Source organism: Candida tropicalis (genome assembly GCF_000006335.3).
Source record: "Candida tropicalis MYA-3404 genomic scaffold supercont3.3, whole genome shotgun sequence".
In the NCBI taxonomy this organism is placed as follows: Eukaryota; Fungi; Ascomycota; class Pichiomycetes; order Serinales; family Debaryomycetaceae; genus Candida; species Candida tropicalis.
Genome location: NW_003020055.1, coordinates 960,777 through 974,008, shown reverse-complemented (window position 1 = coordinate 974,008; position 13,232 = coordinate 960,777). Strand labels below are relative to the sequence as shown.

At 31.6% G+C, this 13,232-nt stretch overlaps 4 protein-coding genes across 4 annotated transcripts; 2 read left to right on the top strand and 2 right to left on the bottom strand. All coding sequences in view use genetic code 12, as the record gives it.

The window, feature by feature from the left end:
* Window positions 1–225: 225 nt before the first annotated feature.
* Window positions 226–2,175, top strand: CTRG_02506 (sugar porter family MFS transporter; the record flags this gene model as incomplete). Its single annotated transcript, XM_002548163.1, has 1 exon — window positions 226–2,175. The coding sequence occupies one exon, from the start codon at window positions 226–228 to the stop codon at window positions 2,173–2,175; it is 1,950 nt and encodes a 649-aa protein (XP_002548209.1).
* A 4,123-nt stretch (window positions 2,176–6,298) lies between these two features.
* Window positions 6,299–9,175, top strand: CTRG_02505 (uncharacterized protein; the record flags this gene model as incomplete). Its single annotated transcript, XM_002548162.1, has 1 exon — window positions 6,299–9,175. One exon carries the CDS (start codon window positions 6,299–6,301, stop codon window positions 9,173–9,175), a length of 2,877 nt encoding a protein of 958 aa, XP_002548208.1.
* Window positions 9,176–9,320: 145 nt separating this feature from the next.
* Window positions 9,321–10,256, bottom strand: CTRG_02504 (uncharacterized protein; the record flags this gene model as incomplete). The annotated part of the gene is made up of 1 exon (XM_002548161.1): window positions 9,321–10,256. One exon carries the CDS (start codon window positions 10,254–10,256, stop codon window positions 9,321–9,323), a length of 936 nt encoding a protein of 311 aa, XP_002548207.1.
* A 964-nt stretch (window positions 10,257–11,220) lies between these two features.
* Window positions 11,221–12,648, bottom strand: SFP1 (zinc-coordinating transcription factor; the record flags this gene model as incomplete). Its single annotated transcript, XM_002548160.1, has 1 exon — window positions 11,221–12,648. One exon carries the CDS (start codon window positions 12,646–12,648, stop codon window positions 11,221–11,223), a length of 1,428 nt encoding a protein of 475 aa, XP_002548206.1.
* Between the last annotated feature and the right edge of the window lie 584 nt (window positions 12,649–13,232).

Below are 13,232 nucleotides of genomic sequence, written 5' to 3'. Positions count from 1 at the left end.
TATGATGTCATACTTGGGAATGAATGTTGTGTTTTTCCTGTATATAACCATGATTGCCATGTACAATTTCTTTGTTGATTGATTGTAAATAGAAATCTACAATCTATTCAAGGAAATATTTCAAACGAAAACTGAACAGCAAATAAAACAAAAAGATTTGTTCTCCTTTAAGTTTATTGAAGATCAATGGTTTGCAAATTTTTTTGTTTATTTAATTAATCAAGCATGTCATATGAAAGAGTACTGAATATAGAGAATCCCTTTAAAGATGACGATTCTGCTACACTTTATGAGAATAATCACGACGACAACATAATCACGGGTGGTTCACAAACTAGTAGTACGCATGAAGATGATAATATCTTTGGTGATAACAAATCTGAAGTTACTCATTACACTCCCGATATCAACACCAAGAATGAGAAACACAAAAGGGGAGTTGAGGATCAAGAGGACGGGGAAGACATCGTGTTGACTGATATTCATGGGAATTTCATCCCAGTATCGAATTCCAGCTCAGAAGAGGAAGATCCGTTTTCAGATGATTTTGGCAATAATTACCTGCATTTAGATTTCGACAACAAACGATACACGTCCAAGTTAACATTCAAAGGGTCGAGACTAGTGTACTTCACATCGGCATTTGTCAGTTTGTTTCTTGCCTTGTTTGGTGCCGAACAAGCCTCGTGTTCCGGGTTGATTGTATTTGATACGTTTAATAAATATTTCAATCACCCGAGTCCTGCCACCATCGGTGTGGTGGTGTCGATCTTAGAAATTGGTGCCATGTTGAGTTCGTTGTCGGTGGCCAAGATCTCGGATTTGTTTGGCAGGAAAAGAACCATTCTTCTTGGGACATTCTTGTTTATGGTTGGTGGGAGTTTACAGACATTTTGTCCCAACATGTTTGTGTTTGGTGTTGGAAGAGTGTTTTCTGGGTTTGGTGTGGGGATTCTATCAACGGTGGTTCCGTCGTATCAGTGTGAAATCAGTCCAAGTGAAGATCGTGGCAAGTTGGTGTGTGCTGAGTTCACCGGGAATATCACTGGGTATGCCATGAGTGTGTGGATTAACTATTTCTGTTATTTCATCCAGGACATTGGTGATACTAGAGACAAGCCCCATTCGTTTTTGGCCAACTTAAGCTGGAGGTTGCCGTTGTTTATCCAGGTGGTCATCGCGTTTGTGTTGTTTCTTGGTGGGTTTTTCATTGTGGAATCGCCAAGATGGTTGCTTGACAACGACATGGACCAACAGGGGTTCCATGTGTTGGCATTGTTGTATGATTCCCACAGTGACGACAGCAAACCAAGGAATGAGTTCTTCATGATCAAGAATAATATCCTCCAGGAAAGAGAAACCACCCCGAAGCTGCAACGTACATGGAGACACTTGTTGAGTCATTTCAAGATCCGAGTCTTTGTTGCTTGCTCGTCGTTGATCTTTGCCCAGTTCAATGGTATCAATATCATCTCGTACTATGCACCATTGGTTTTTGAGCAAGCGGGGTTCAACAACTCCAGTGCGTTGCTCATGACGGGGATCAATGGGATTATTTACTTGTTGTCCACGATTCCAACATGGTTCTTGGTTGACCGATGGGGAAGAAGACCCATTCTTATCACGAGTGGTATTGCCATGGGTATATGTCTATTCCTCGTGGCGGTGTTCATGCTCTTGGACAAGGGTTATACACCTACATTGGTGGCTATTTTAGTTATCATCTACAATGCATCGTTTGGATTTGGGTTTGGCCCGATCCCGTTCTTGTTGCTGAGTGAATCGTATCCGTTGTCAGTGCGTTCGAAAGGAGCTTCATTAGCCGTGGCGTGTAATTGGTTTAGTAATTTTGTTGTTGGGTTGATGACACCGATCTTGAAGGAACTGATCAAATGGGCGATGTACTTATTCCCAGCAAGTTCATGTGTGATGAGTGTTATTGTTGTGATGTTGTTCTATCCAGAAACGAAAGGAGTTGAATTGGAAGAGATTGATCGAGTATTTGAGGAGTTCTATGCTACGAGTACGATGAAGAGAGTGAAACTAAAAGGCTTACGTAGACGCAAGAGTAGAAAGAACAAGCATCAAGGGAAGTATAGTAGATTGAATGATGATGCCTTTGAGATGGTGGGATTAGATGAGATGGATTATGAAGATAACTATAGAGATGTTTAATATTGAAATGAATTATTATCCATATATACTTTTTATTATTATTATTATTATTCTTATTATTAGAGTATAATGTTACAGTATAATATTGGTTGCTATAGAGTTTTTTGTAAGTATTTTTACATCATCTTATGTTGATATTGCAGTTGGAACTATGTGTAACGCCGAGGGTCGGGTGCCTGTAAATTGAACTCCTCGTTCAACATACAACGAAAACTGACGAGAATAATGCAAGGCTAAGATTACATACAAGTGGCTTGAAATAATTTTCATGCAGATTATTCACAAATATCTAATAATAAAAATAAACCGACAAGGGGTTGGGTAGCGTGAGAATTATACAGTAAATTAAATTAAATTAAATCATTAACGACAATAACTAAACAAGTGTAACAAAATTAAAACCAATCAAAAAAATTTTTTGCGGTATTTTTTTTTTTTTTTTTTGCATTTACACAGCAATACTTTTTATATACATGAGATGAATCTGGTGAGTATTTGAATATGGTTGGATAGTTGATATCAATCTTACATACATTACATTCATACATACATATGAGTTGAAATTTGCGATTTAACTATTTATTAATACTACTGTACAAAAAGAAAAAAAAATATTCAAGACATTAGACGAACTAAATGTGAAACTTATTGTTAATAAATTATGTTACAGAGAAGATTGTTCAAAAATGAAATAATAGTAATTGCATTATCTTTGAGGTTAAACACACACATAATTCAGAACTAACAAGAAAGAAGAGTAATTTCAGGTAATATGAAATAAAAACGTTTTTTCTTGAACTATGATAGTAATAATAATAGTAGTATCGTCAAAGGAGGTGAAATATCCAAAAGTTGATTTCTTTGTCCAATTATATATATATTTGACATATTAAACAGAATACATATAAGAATGTATCATTACCAAAATCATAAGTTCTTTGAGTTCAATTTAGTGTAAGAGTAATCTGTATTATTACGTATTTGTATTTCCAGGGCAATAAATGGTAAGGACGAGACTATTGACATTTTCTCATTGGTTGATTCTACAAATATAGTCAGTTTCATTGTAGAATGTGTTTTATTTAAAATCATCATCATCATCATCGCTTAATTTTCGCCCCATTCATCAACCTCATCTCAAAGTATGATGATGATGATGATGGGGAGGAGGAAGGAATATCGAAACGGGGGAAAAAAAAGTAAAAATTGTTAATTCAAAAGAGCTGGCGGGTTGTGTGAGATTTAGTTTGGGTTTTCCGATAATCCCATGATTAGATAATCTCATCTCCACATTTTAGTCGAATCTCATCATCGGCATAGCCCTATCTGAACAAGAACATCATCATCATCATCATCATCAAGGAGGAGGAGGAATAACTCAGGAAGAGATGGATGACTTGGACAGAGATGAAATAATATCGTAATTCTCGGATCTTTGTCTTTTATTATTTTTTTTACTCGTAGTTTTATTGTTGATTAAATAGTCATTTACTAAATTCGTTGATAATGATACCATTCCAGGGGGGAGGGGGAGAGAAGGGGGATAACGCTAAAGAGAATTTTCTTTAGAGATTCGAAAGGGAGGGAGAATAAGAAGAATAAGAAGAACAAGAAGAATCTAAAGAGAATAACTAAGAATATAGTTATTGTAGTAGAAATGACTCTCAAAATATGATTGTACGATTCGGTTGGTTATTTATTATAAATTGACCTTACTATTAAACTATTAAAAAAGAAAAAAGAAAAAAAGAAAAACAGTGTTGAATAAGTGAAAACTTTTCCTTCTTGCAACCCGGCAAGACTCCCAGAGTTCCTGGTCACGAGTACACGCCATTTGCCTCACTGCACGCCTGTGTACTGCATATACAGAGAGTTTCACAAAGAGGGAATTCCACTTTACTCAAACAGTTATAATTAAAAGTATCACAATAATAACCCATTCTCCTTAAAGAATTTGCGATAACTAAATAAATTCTTGTTTCAGCAGTTAAGGTACTAATGATCTTTTTGTTTATTTGTAGATTATGTAATTTACTAAAAATAGTCACACAACTCTCGATATAACTTGACAAAATAGCCTTATGGGGAATTTAAGACGACATTGTAGACGATAAGATATCTATTTAGTCTGTTGGTAAAAACAACTGTGGTTTATCATGTTCTTGTTGTTGTAGTAGTAGTTATCGAGGCGTGTGTCGGATCTAATGGGAAGTAATGATTAAGGAACATGGGTTGATTGTAAAGATTGGTAAAAGCTCCAGAAAAGGGAACAAGAAGCAGAGACTAAACAATGGTTTGTTAACAACCTAATATTGAATGTGGAATAAAATACTTATTGTTTGGAAATGTTTTGTGTATTAATAATTGCTGGTTAACCTAAAAAATTCTTGAAAAGTATAAACTAAACGCTATGTCTAGATATGTATGTATACATGTAAAATGGGTTTAATAAATACTGTAAATTTCTTCGTTTGCTTCAAGAACAACAATAACAATGAGAACATAACCAACACAAGAGCACATAACCGATCTCAATTTGCTTACCTTTCTTTCTTTCTTCGCCCCTCTCTAAGCCCCTTGTCGTTGTTGTTCTTGTTGTTGTTGATACAAGAAGAAAATGAAATAAGGGATGATGATGGTGAAAAAGAAGAAGAAGAGCACTCGGTCAATTCATTTGTCATGATCTATTACATACACACATATATATATATACCATCTATCTAGTTATCTATCTATATCTGTCAGTTTAATGAATGGAGTAGCAGCTTGATTGCGAGAAGGGGAAAACTCGATTGCGAAATTCTTAGCCAAAGTAAAAGCAAAAGTAAAAGTGAAAGTAAAAATGAAATTCTGATTGTTTGGTTGATGAATTAGGTAATCATACATTTTATATTTCTTAGTATAACACACATGGGCTAGTGTTACTACTTGTATTTGTGGTAGTATACTATACTATAATATAGTATAATAAGCCCAATGGGATGGGATACTTCCGGCTTGCACAGGATATTGCCCACCTTGTTCAATATAACTCTTTTGCTTTTAATAAGAAAAAGAAATTCAAATCCATTGCAACGTAGCTTAGCGTAACATGGCTTTTCACAATCTCGATTCCAGTAATAGTAATTCTACAACACAGAAAGAGTGTGTGTGTGTGTGTGTGTGTGAAAGTTGAGACTTTCGGCCTGTCGGTGGGTCAGTCGGTGAGTCGTTTGTTTGCTTATTTAATGTCCAATGTTGAAGAAGAATTCCAGGGCATAGTTGCACTTGTTATGCACTTTATGTACTTTGTTGAATTGTGTTAATTTTGTGAAAAGTTTTTATCATTTTCAACCACCGATAAATGCAAGAGTAAGAATTCTTATATAACTTGGTTATTTGTTTATTTATATAAAATGAAAATGAAATTTCATCATTTCCATTATTTTGCTATTCGTTTATTTTTTTTGAATTCATCTATCTTGCTAATAATTCATTTTCTTAGTTATTAGTTTGACTGTTTATTTAAAGACAATATCAACTATAACAACAACGAACTAATTAACTAACTAACTGGGCAAACAAACCTATACCTTTCGTTATTCAACTCATCATCGCCCAGCTCCATCGTCATCGTCAACCTCACCACCATCTCGATCGCCATCACCATCTAACCGGTGTATAACTTGAAACAGAATAATTTTCATTTCATTTCGTTTCATTTCTTTGGGTGAGAAATTTTTTTCTTTTTTTTTCTTTTCTTTGGTTATTGTTATTGTTATTGTTGTTATTGTTATTGTTATTGTGAGAGTGTCCCCTTCTTCTTCTTCTTCTTTTTTTTTTTTATCGAAGTTGATTATCACCATCTGATTTTTACCAAATTTCATCAGTGTTCTTGTTGTTCTTGTTATTGTTGTTATTGTTGTTTTCATTTGATTCACTTACTCATAACTTCTATCCCACAACATTCTCATAAGTTCTTTTTGTTCCACCACTCCCTCGTTCCCCTTGTATCTGTGTGTTTTGTTTAATCGTATTTTGTTTGGGTTTTGTTTAATTTTTAGTTCATTCATATTCATTTTTGTTTTTTTTAAATTGCATTGATTGTGTTTTTATTTTCCCATATTTAGGTGATAAGCTCCGTATGTCTAGTGCTACTACAGCTACTTTACCTACTTCTATAATGACTCCATCCGCAACAACTTCTCCCATAATTCCTTCAATTCATTCATCAACAACAACAACAACTACTAATACCACTACTACTACTACTACATTGACATCGTCTTCTCCTTCTTCTTCTTCTCCAAAAATCCCTCAACCTTCACGTCATGAAAAGAAATCTAGAGCTCAACAATTGAAGAAATTGGAACGATCTTTACAAAAATTTGTTCATCAACCAAATAATTCAACTATATTACGTCGAAGTTTAATTCCTTTCCTAAGAATAAATGATTTAGAAAAATTCCAAGATGAAAAGAATTTCATTCCTTTGATGTTGAGTTGGTGGAATCAATTATTAACAAATAAATTTAATAATAAAAGAAATGAATTATTGGAATGTATTTCAAGATTATTACCTTTGGATTTACATGATAATATAATGTTGGAAAGAACTTATCAATTTTGTTTAAGTCTACTTAATAATTCTAAAACTTTAACAACTTCCCATTCAGCATTCATTGGAAAAGTTTTTGCATATTGTTTTTATAAAACTAAGAATCAAGAGATTCTATCCCTTTTAAATCCTAAAAATTGTAAAGTTTTAAGTTCTTTTATATATCATTTTGTTTTAATTATTAAGAAGTATAATAGTAATGGTCAAGATTTGGTATTTATTAGAAATAAAATCTATCATACTTTAAGACAATCAATATTGGTAACTATAAATCCTCCTCCTCCAATACGTACACCTCCACAACAGTCATCATCTTCTTCCACCACCACCACCACCACCACATCAACATCAACACCTTCTCAACGACTGCAACTGCCGCCAAAACAACAACCATCATCTCAGCAAACAGTACAACCTACTCTGGGATCCATTGCACAACCTGTACTTAATCAACAATCACCTCATACAGGCATATTCAGAGTAGTACGATCTTTAATTTTCAGAGCAAAATCTAATGATCCAATAACTGCATCCATTGTTAAAACAGTTGATGATTGTTTGATGTCAATTGCAAAAGAAACTTCTATTCATGACGTTAATAGAAATGGTATATTATTAAACATAGTTGGTGAGTTTATTAATCATATAAATATCCAACAATATTTATCCATTGAAGAAGATGAGGAAGAAGTTGAAAAAGTAACACAGGAAAATCCAGAAGATCGATTTATTTCTGTTATAGATTGGGAATTTTGGTTAAGTTGTAACTATATGATGATTCATCATTGTGATCATGTTCAAATTTTACTTAAAAGTTTTACATTTTTATTCAATACTTGGGATATGATTCCTGATTCATTATGTTTGAATAAAAAACCTGGTGAACCATTTAAATGGATTATGAATTTACAAGATTCAATTAAAACAAATTTTGTTAATCATTGTTTAGCTAGTGATGAAAATTTTATTCGTTTAATGATTCATTGGAATCCATTGGTTCGTTCATATTATATTAAATTATTAGTATGGAGAATCATTGGTATTAATAATTATCAATCATCAATTAAAATTCAAATGACTGGAAATATTCAAATGAAATTATTTCAATCATTTAAATTTTTAGAAAATTTCACCATTTTATATGATGGAAATTTAGATTTGAATTATAAACCTGATAATCCTTTGGTTAATAGAAAATTTGGTATAATTCCTATAACAATTCGTGATGATTATTTGTCAATTGATGAAACTAATGGTAATTCAGATTTATCCATTCCTGCTACTTTGAATACTTCACAATTGAGAAAAACACATCCATATGAAGTTTTAGATGATGCTGTTTATACATGTTCAAGTTCAGTTCCTATTAGTGAAGTACGTACTGGACCAACGACTCCAAAGAAATTAACTAGTAGACTGTCTCCATCACCAAAAAGATCTTCTTCATCACCATCGATATCAACAGCAACTAATAATTCATTGATGAATTCATTAGGCAAATTATTCAAAATATTGTCTACTGATGACAATAATGCTAACAATAAACTGAAACTTAATGATATTCAAGAAGATGAAGATTATTCAAGTTCAAATTGTGCCCCTCCGAAAATGAAGAGGAATTCAGTTTCTTTAACTTCATTATCTACAGCATATTCATTTAAATCTAGATCTTCCAGTCCAAGTATAATGTCATATAAATCAAATCCAACAGAATCTTCATCTGTTTCAACTGATAGTGATTCTATTCAATCTGAAGATACTATGAATTCTAATTCAACTAATTCAGTTAATAATATTCAAAATGTTAAAACAAATTCATATTATAATGTTCAACCACCTGAATTATCACAATTACCACCAGAAATCATTCGACCAATGTATAAATTTGATATTGTTGTTTGTCATGAATCATTGAATTCGAAATTTTCCATAATTCATCATAAGAATACACTTGTTAATCAAAGAAGATTAATGCATAGTAAGAATAATGATGGTACATATTGTGTTCCAAAATATCAACCAACAACTAGTTATTTCCCATTGGTTCCTGAAATTCCAATGATTTCAATTTTTATTAGTTCTGATAATTTTGGTAATAATAGGATTTATATTAATGAAGAAGATTCAAGTTATTTAAATTTAGAACAATATCATCATGAATCAAGTAATGGATTATCATTTAAAGATTTGAATTTAATTCAAGTTTTAAATTTAGGTAAATCAATTAATGAATTTAATGTTGTTGTTGATGAATTTAAAAGATTTTTAAATAATAGAGTTGAAATTGATTCAATTAATCAAGGAATGATGATGATATCTCTGGAATCGGTTTATTTCAAAAGAATAATTCCTTTCTTATCAGTTGATTCTTCAAATGAAATGAAATGGTTAAATGGGAATTAGTTTCTATATATATACAGATATATATAATCATAAAAATACATGTCCAAGTCCAAGTCCAAGTGCAATCTATACCTCCATAATATAACAAGTCAACACTTGTTTGAACATCTCTTGATTTGAGTAATACCTCCCCTTGTATCAACTTCTATGAGTTTTTAACTTTAATAATTGGTTGATTTTTCCGATTATTTATATACAACATGGTATAACTTATCAATATTCCAAACCCTGACATTATACCAAAGAAAATCAAACTACCAATTACATAACAAGAATAATAATATTTAACTAAATAATATCTAAAACCAGTCCAAATTACTTCGATTTTCAAAAATGAAAAATTATCATCAATTAAAAAATCATAATCATTATCATTATTATTATTATTCTTATTCGTTAAATTTATTTGAAATTCATTCATATTTGATAAATTCTTACCTAATATTTTAAATTTATTAAAATTTAAAACAATTGATTGAGAAATTTTAGTTAAATATGGAGATATTAAAAATTTAAAATTATATGGAATAATATAATTATTTCTTGAATAAATTTCATATGGATCACAATTTAATATAAATGAACCTTTATGAAAAACATCACCAAATATTCTCTTCTTCTTTTTTCTAATAATCATCTTTTTATCATCATCATTATTATCATTATCAACTATCGATGATGATGATGATGATGATGATTTAATTAAATTATCAGAATTTAAAATATTTATAAATTCATATTGAATTTTATCAATTGAATATAATTCAGATTTTGGTTTACATAAAATACTCAATTCAATTTCAAAATTATAAGTTAATTCATTATCTATGATATCTTTAAACATCATTGGATTAATAATATTTGAATGAATTTTATTTGAATTATTTAAAATTGTGAAATTTAATGGGATTTTAAAACTACTATTTTTAGGTATTAATGAATGATAATAATTATTATAGGTTATTAATGATATTGGAAATAGTATAAATAGTGATGATGATATTGTTGTTATTATATATAACCATGACCTTGCAATTGTTAAAGGAACTGATATTCCTAGGAATTTTAACCAATTCGTCATTATACCAAAACAATTGTTGTCGTTGTTTTCGTTTTTGTTGATATTAAAAGTGGAGGTTGTTTTTTCAAAAGGGAGGTTTTTTAATTACATTTACATTTGCTTTTTTTGTTTTTGTTGTTTGTTTCTTCACGTGACTGTCTCAACCCGTCAGTTGTACTGTGATTTTCTATTTTAAACGAGTGTAATTGTGGCTATATCTATTGTATTTGTAATTGCTAAATAATTCTCACAAGTCTATATGAACCCCCGATAATGATATCTGATTCCTAATCTAATACATAGTTACCTAAATAACCAATTATCTCTCTGTGTTTTGCTTTCATTTGGATTCTAATATTAACCAACACAAATCAAAGATCCATCTGGTAGCGTACTCGTATCTAATCTAATGGGGGCAGGTCTATGTGTGTCCTTTCAAAAGGGCCAATGAAGACGAAGACTGCTGATAGTATATGTGGAAACATAGTCACCTCCCCTCCCCCAAACAATAAGAAGCACTAACAGGTGGATATCGTACCTTGTTTTGCTTTAACTCTCTCTCACTCCCCTTTGGGTTAAGAGCACACTGCCCAATTTGATTTTCTTTTAGGAATGAGATACGGCGATTTTAGTGGTATCGTTAATAAATTCTTTAATTATAACTAACAAAAATATGTTGATTAACTATATACTAAAACATTAGAGAAATATATAAATGGAATATATATACATATATATATATATATATAAAATCAGGATTAAAACAAATATTAAATTAAAAAAAAAAAAAAACAAGAATAATCACCCACCATCACACACTAAATTCGAATTATCTTTTATCACGCCAATAACTCATTCTCTTTATCACTCTCTCTCTCTCTCAAATAAAAAAAAATGCAAAAATAATAATACATGAACTAAAAAATAAAAATACTAATCTTCATTCATTCTCTTTCTTTTTTTCTTTTTATTTATTTATTTCTTATTAATGAGTAGTATGACCACGATGGTATTTCAAACCATTAAGATTCTTATATCTCTTACCACATACTTCACATCTATAAGGTTTATCCTTTTCCAAAGCTGAATTATCCAAGTATGGGCAATTTGAGTCCGGATCAATAATCGAAAATGTTCCATCTGGGTTTTCTCTCAAATTTTGTCCTTGATGTCCATGTTGACGATGGTATTTTAATCCATTCTGGTTCTTATAAGTCTTATCACATCCAATAACTGGACATTTAAACGGTTTATTCTCTTCATTCTCTGCAACATATAAATGACGTGCTGGATCATCAATATACATGTCATCTTCATCCATAGGAGTATCTTCATCTCCAGCACCTTGAGATCCAATTGGTGATTGTTGATGGGAACTTCCAAAACTATTCTGGTGAAATTGTTGTTGTTGTTGTTGTTGATGTGATGAAATTTGCGTTGGGGATTGATTTTGATTGTTATTGTTATTATTATTATTCTTCTGTTGTTGTTGTTGTTGTAGAAGTTGCTGTTGTTGTTGAGCCTGTTGTTGTTGGGCATGTTGAGCTTGTTGTTGTTGATCGTGTTGTTGAAGAATTTGGTGGGCTTGTTGATTAGCAAAGTTATAATTATTACTTGCTGCATTTGGATGTATTGTTTGACTATGGTGATTATTGTGGTGGTTGTTGTTATTGTTCAAAAACACATCCGTTGTAGATACAGTTTCCATGACATTATGCATATTATTATAGTTGTTTCGACTTCTATTATTGTTTAACATGTGGTGACTTTGATCTGTTGGTGGAGATGCCAGTATATGAGCCTCTTCATAGTGTCTTAATAAATCATGCAAAGTTGGCAATAACTCGCCACAACAATTGTAATCTTTACAATAATCCGCTTCCAATTCAGGTAGATATGAAGTTTGTAAATGAGGAGACATACTTGGATGAGTAGAAGTAGCTCTGAATGACCCTCGTCTAGGATTGATTAGGTTTGGTTGATTTGAAGACGATTGATGGGTTTGTTGTGAATAGTTATGAAACTGCTGTTGTGCTTGCAGTTGTTGCCCCAGAGCCATCTGTGAATTATTTGAATGATAATGTGGCGTAAGAAAATTGCCTTGATTATTAGAACTACCATTTGCCATCATAACTTCATCTTTAAGCCAAGACCCTATTGTTACTGAACCCCAAGATATACCACCCATTCCTTGAGAATGTGCCACTGATTCACGTCTAAATCGCGAGTTATTAAACACAGAAGCTCTATGGTTGAATGTGATATCTATTGGTTGTTGTGTGCTAATATGGCCATTACTGTTGCCATTACCACCAGTGTTTGATTGATCGGGAATATTAATTGCAGTAGCAGTAGCAGTAGCTGAGCCACCTGAAGATGAGTTGCTATTCTCAAATATCTTTGTATTAAACATTATGTGTGGGATATTAATAATCAAATGTAGATGACTGGGGATTTGAGTTTTATTTAATTTTTAATGTTTAATTTTTTTTTTTTCCTTTCTCAAATTATAATGTAAAATGATGGTGAAGTTTGATAATAATGAGACTTTATCAAAGAGAGAGAGTGTGTGTATCTCTTTCTTTCTTTCTTTAGTTTAGTTTAATTGACTTTACTTTACTTTCTCTCTAGATTTTTTTTTTTTCCTTCTTCCCCCTTTTCTCAAAATAAAATTTTTGATCAGTGGGTACACTACTTTTCTGTTGTCTGAAGTTGTTGTTGTAAAAAAAAAAGTAATAGTAATAGTAGTATTATTTGATGATGATGAAGAAGATGATGTCTATCAAAATTTAGAATCCCTTGAACAGATTAAATGTGAGTTTGTATTAGTTAATCTAACGTTGATGGGATTCAACAACAACATCTGATTGGATTATTTCTCTGATGAAACTATAAAGAGAAAAAAAAATGGAATGGTGTATATACTTCATATATTTTCCTCGTGTCTCCCTCTCTACTCATTCATCATTCATCGGTTGCTCTGGGGGGGGGGGGGGT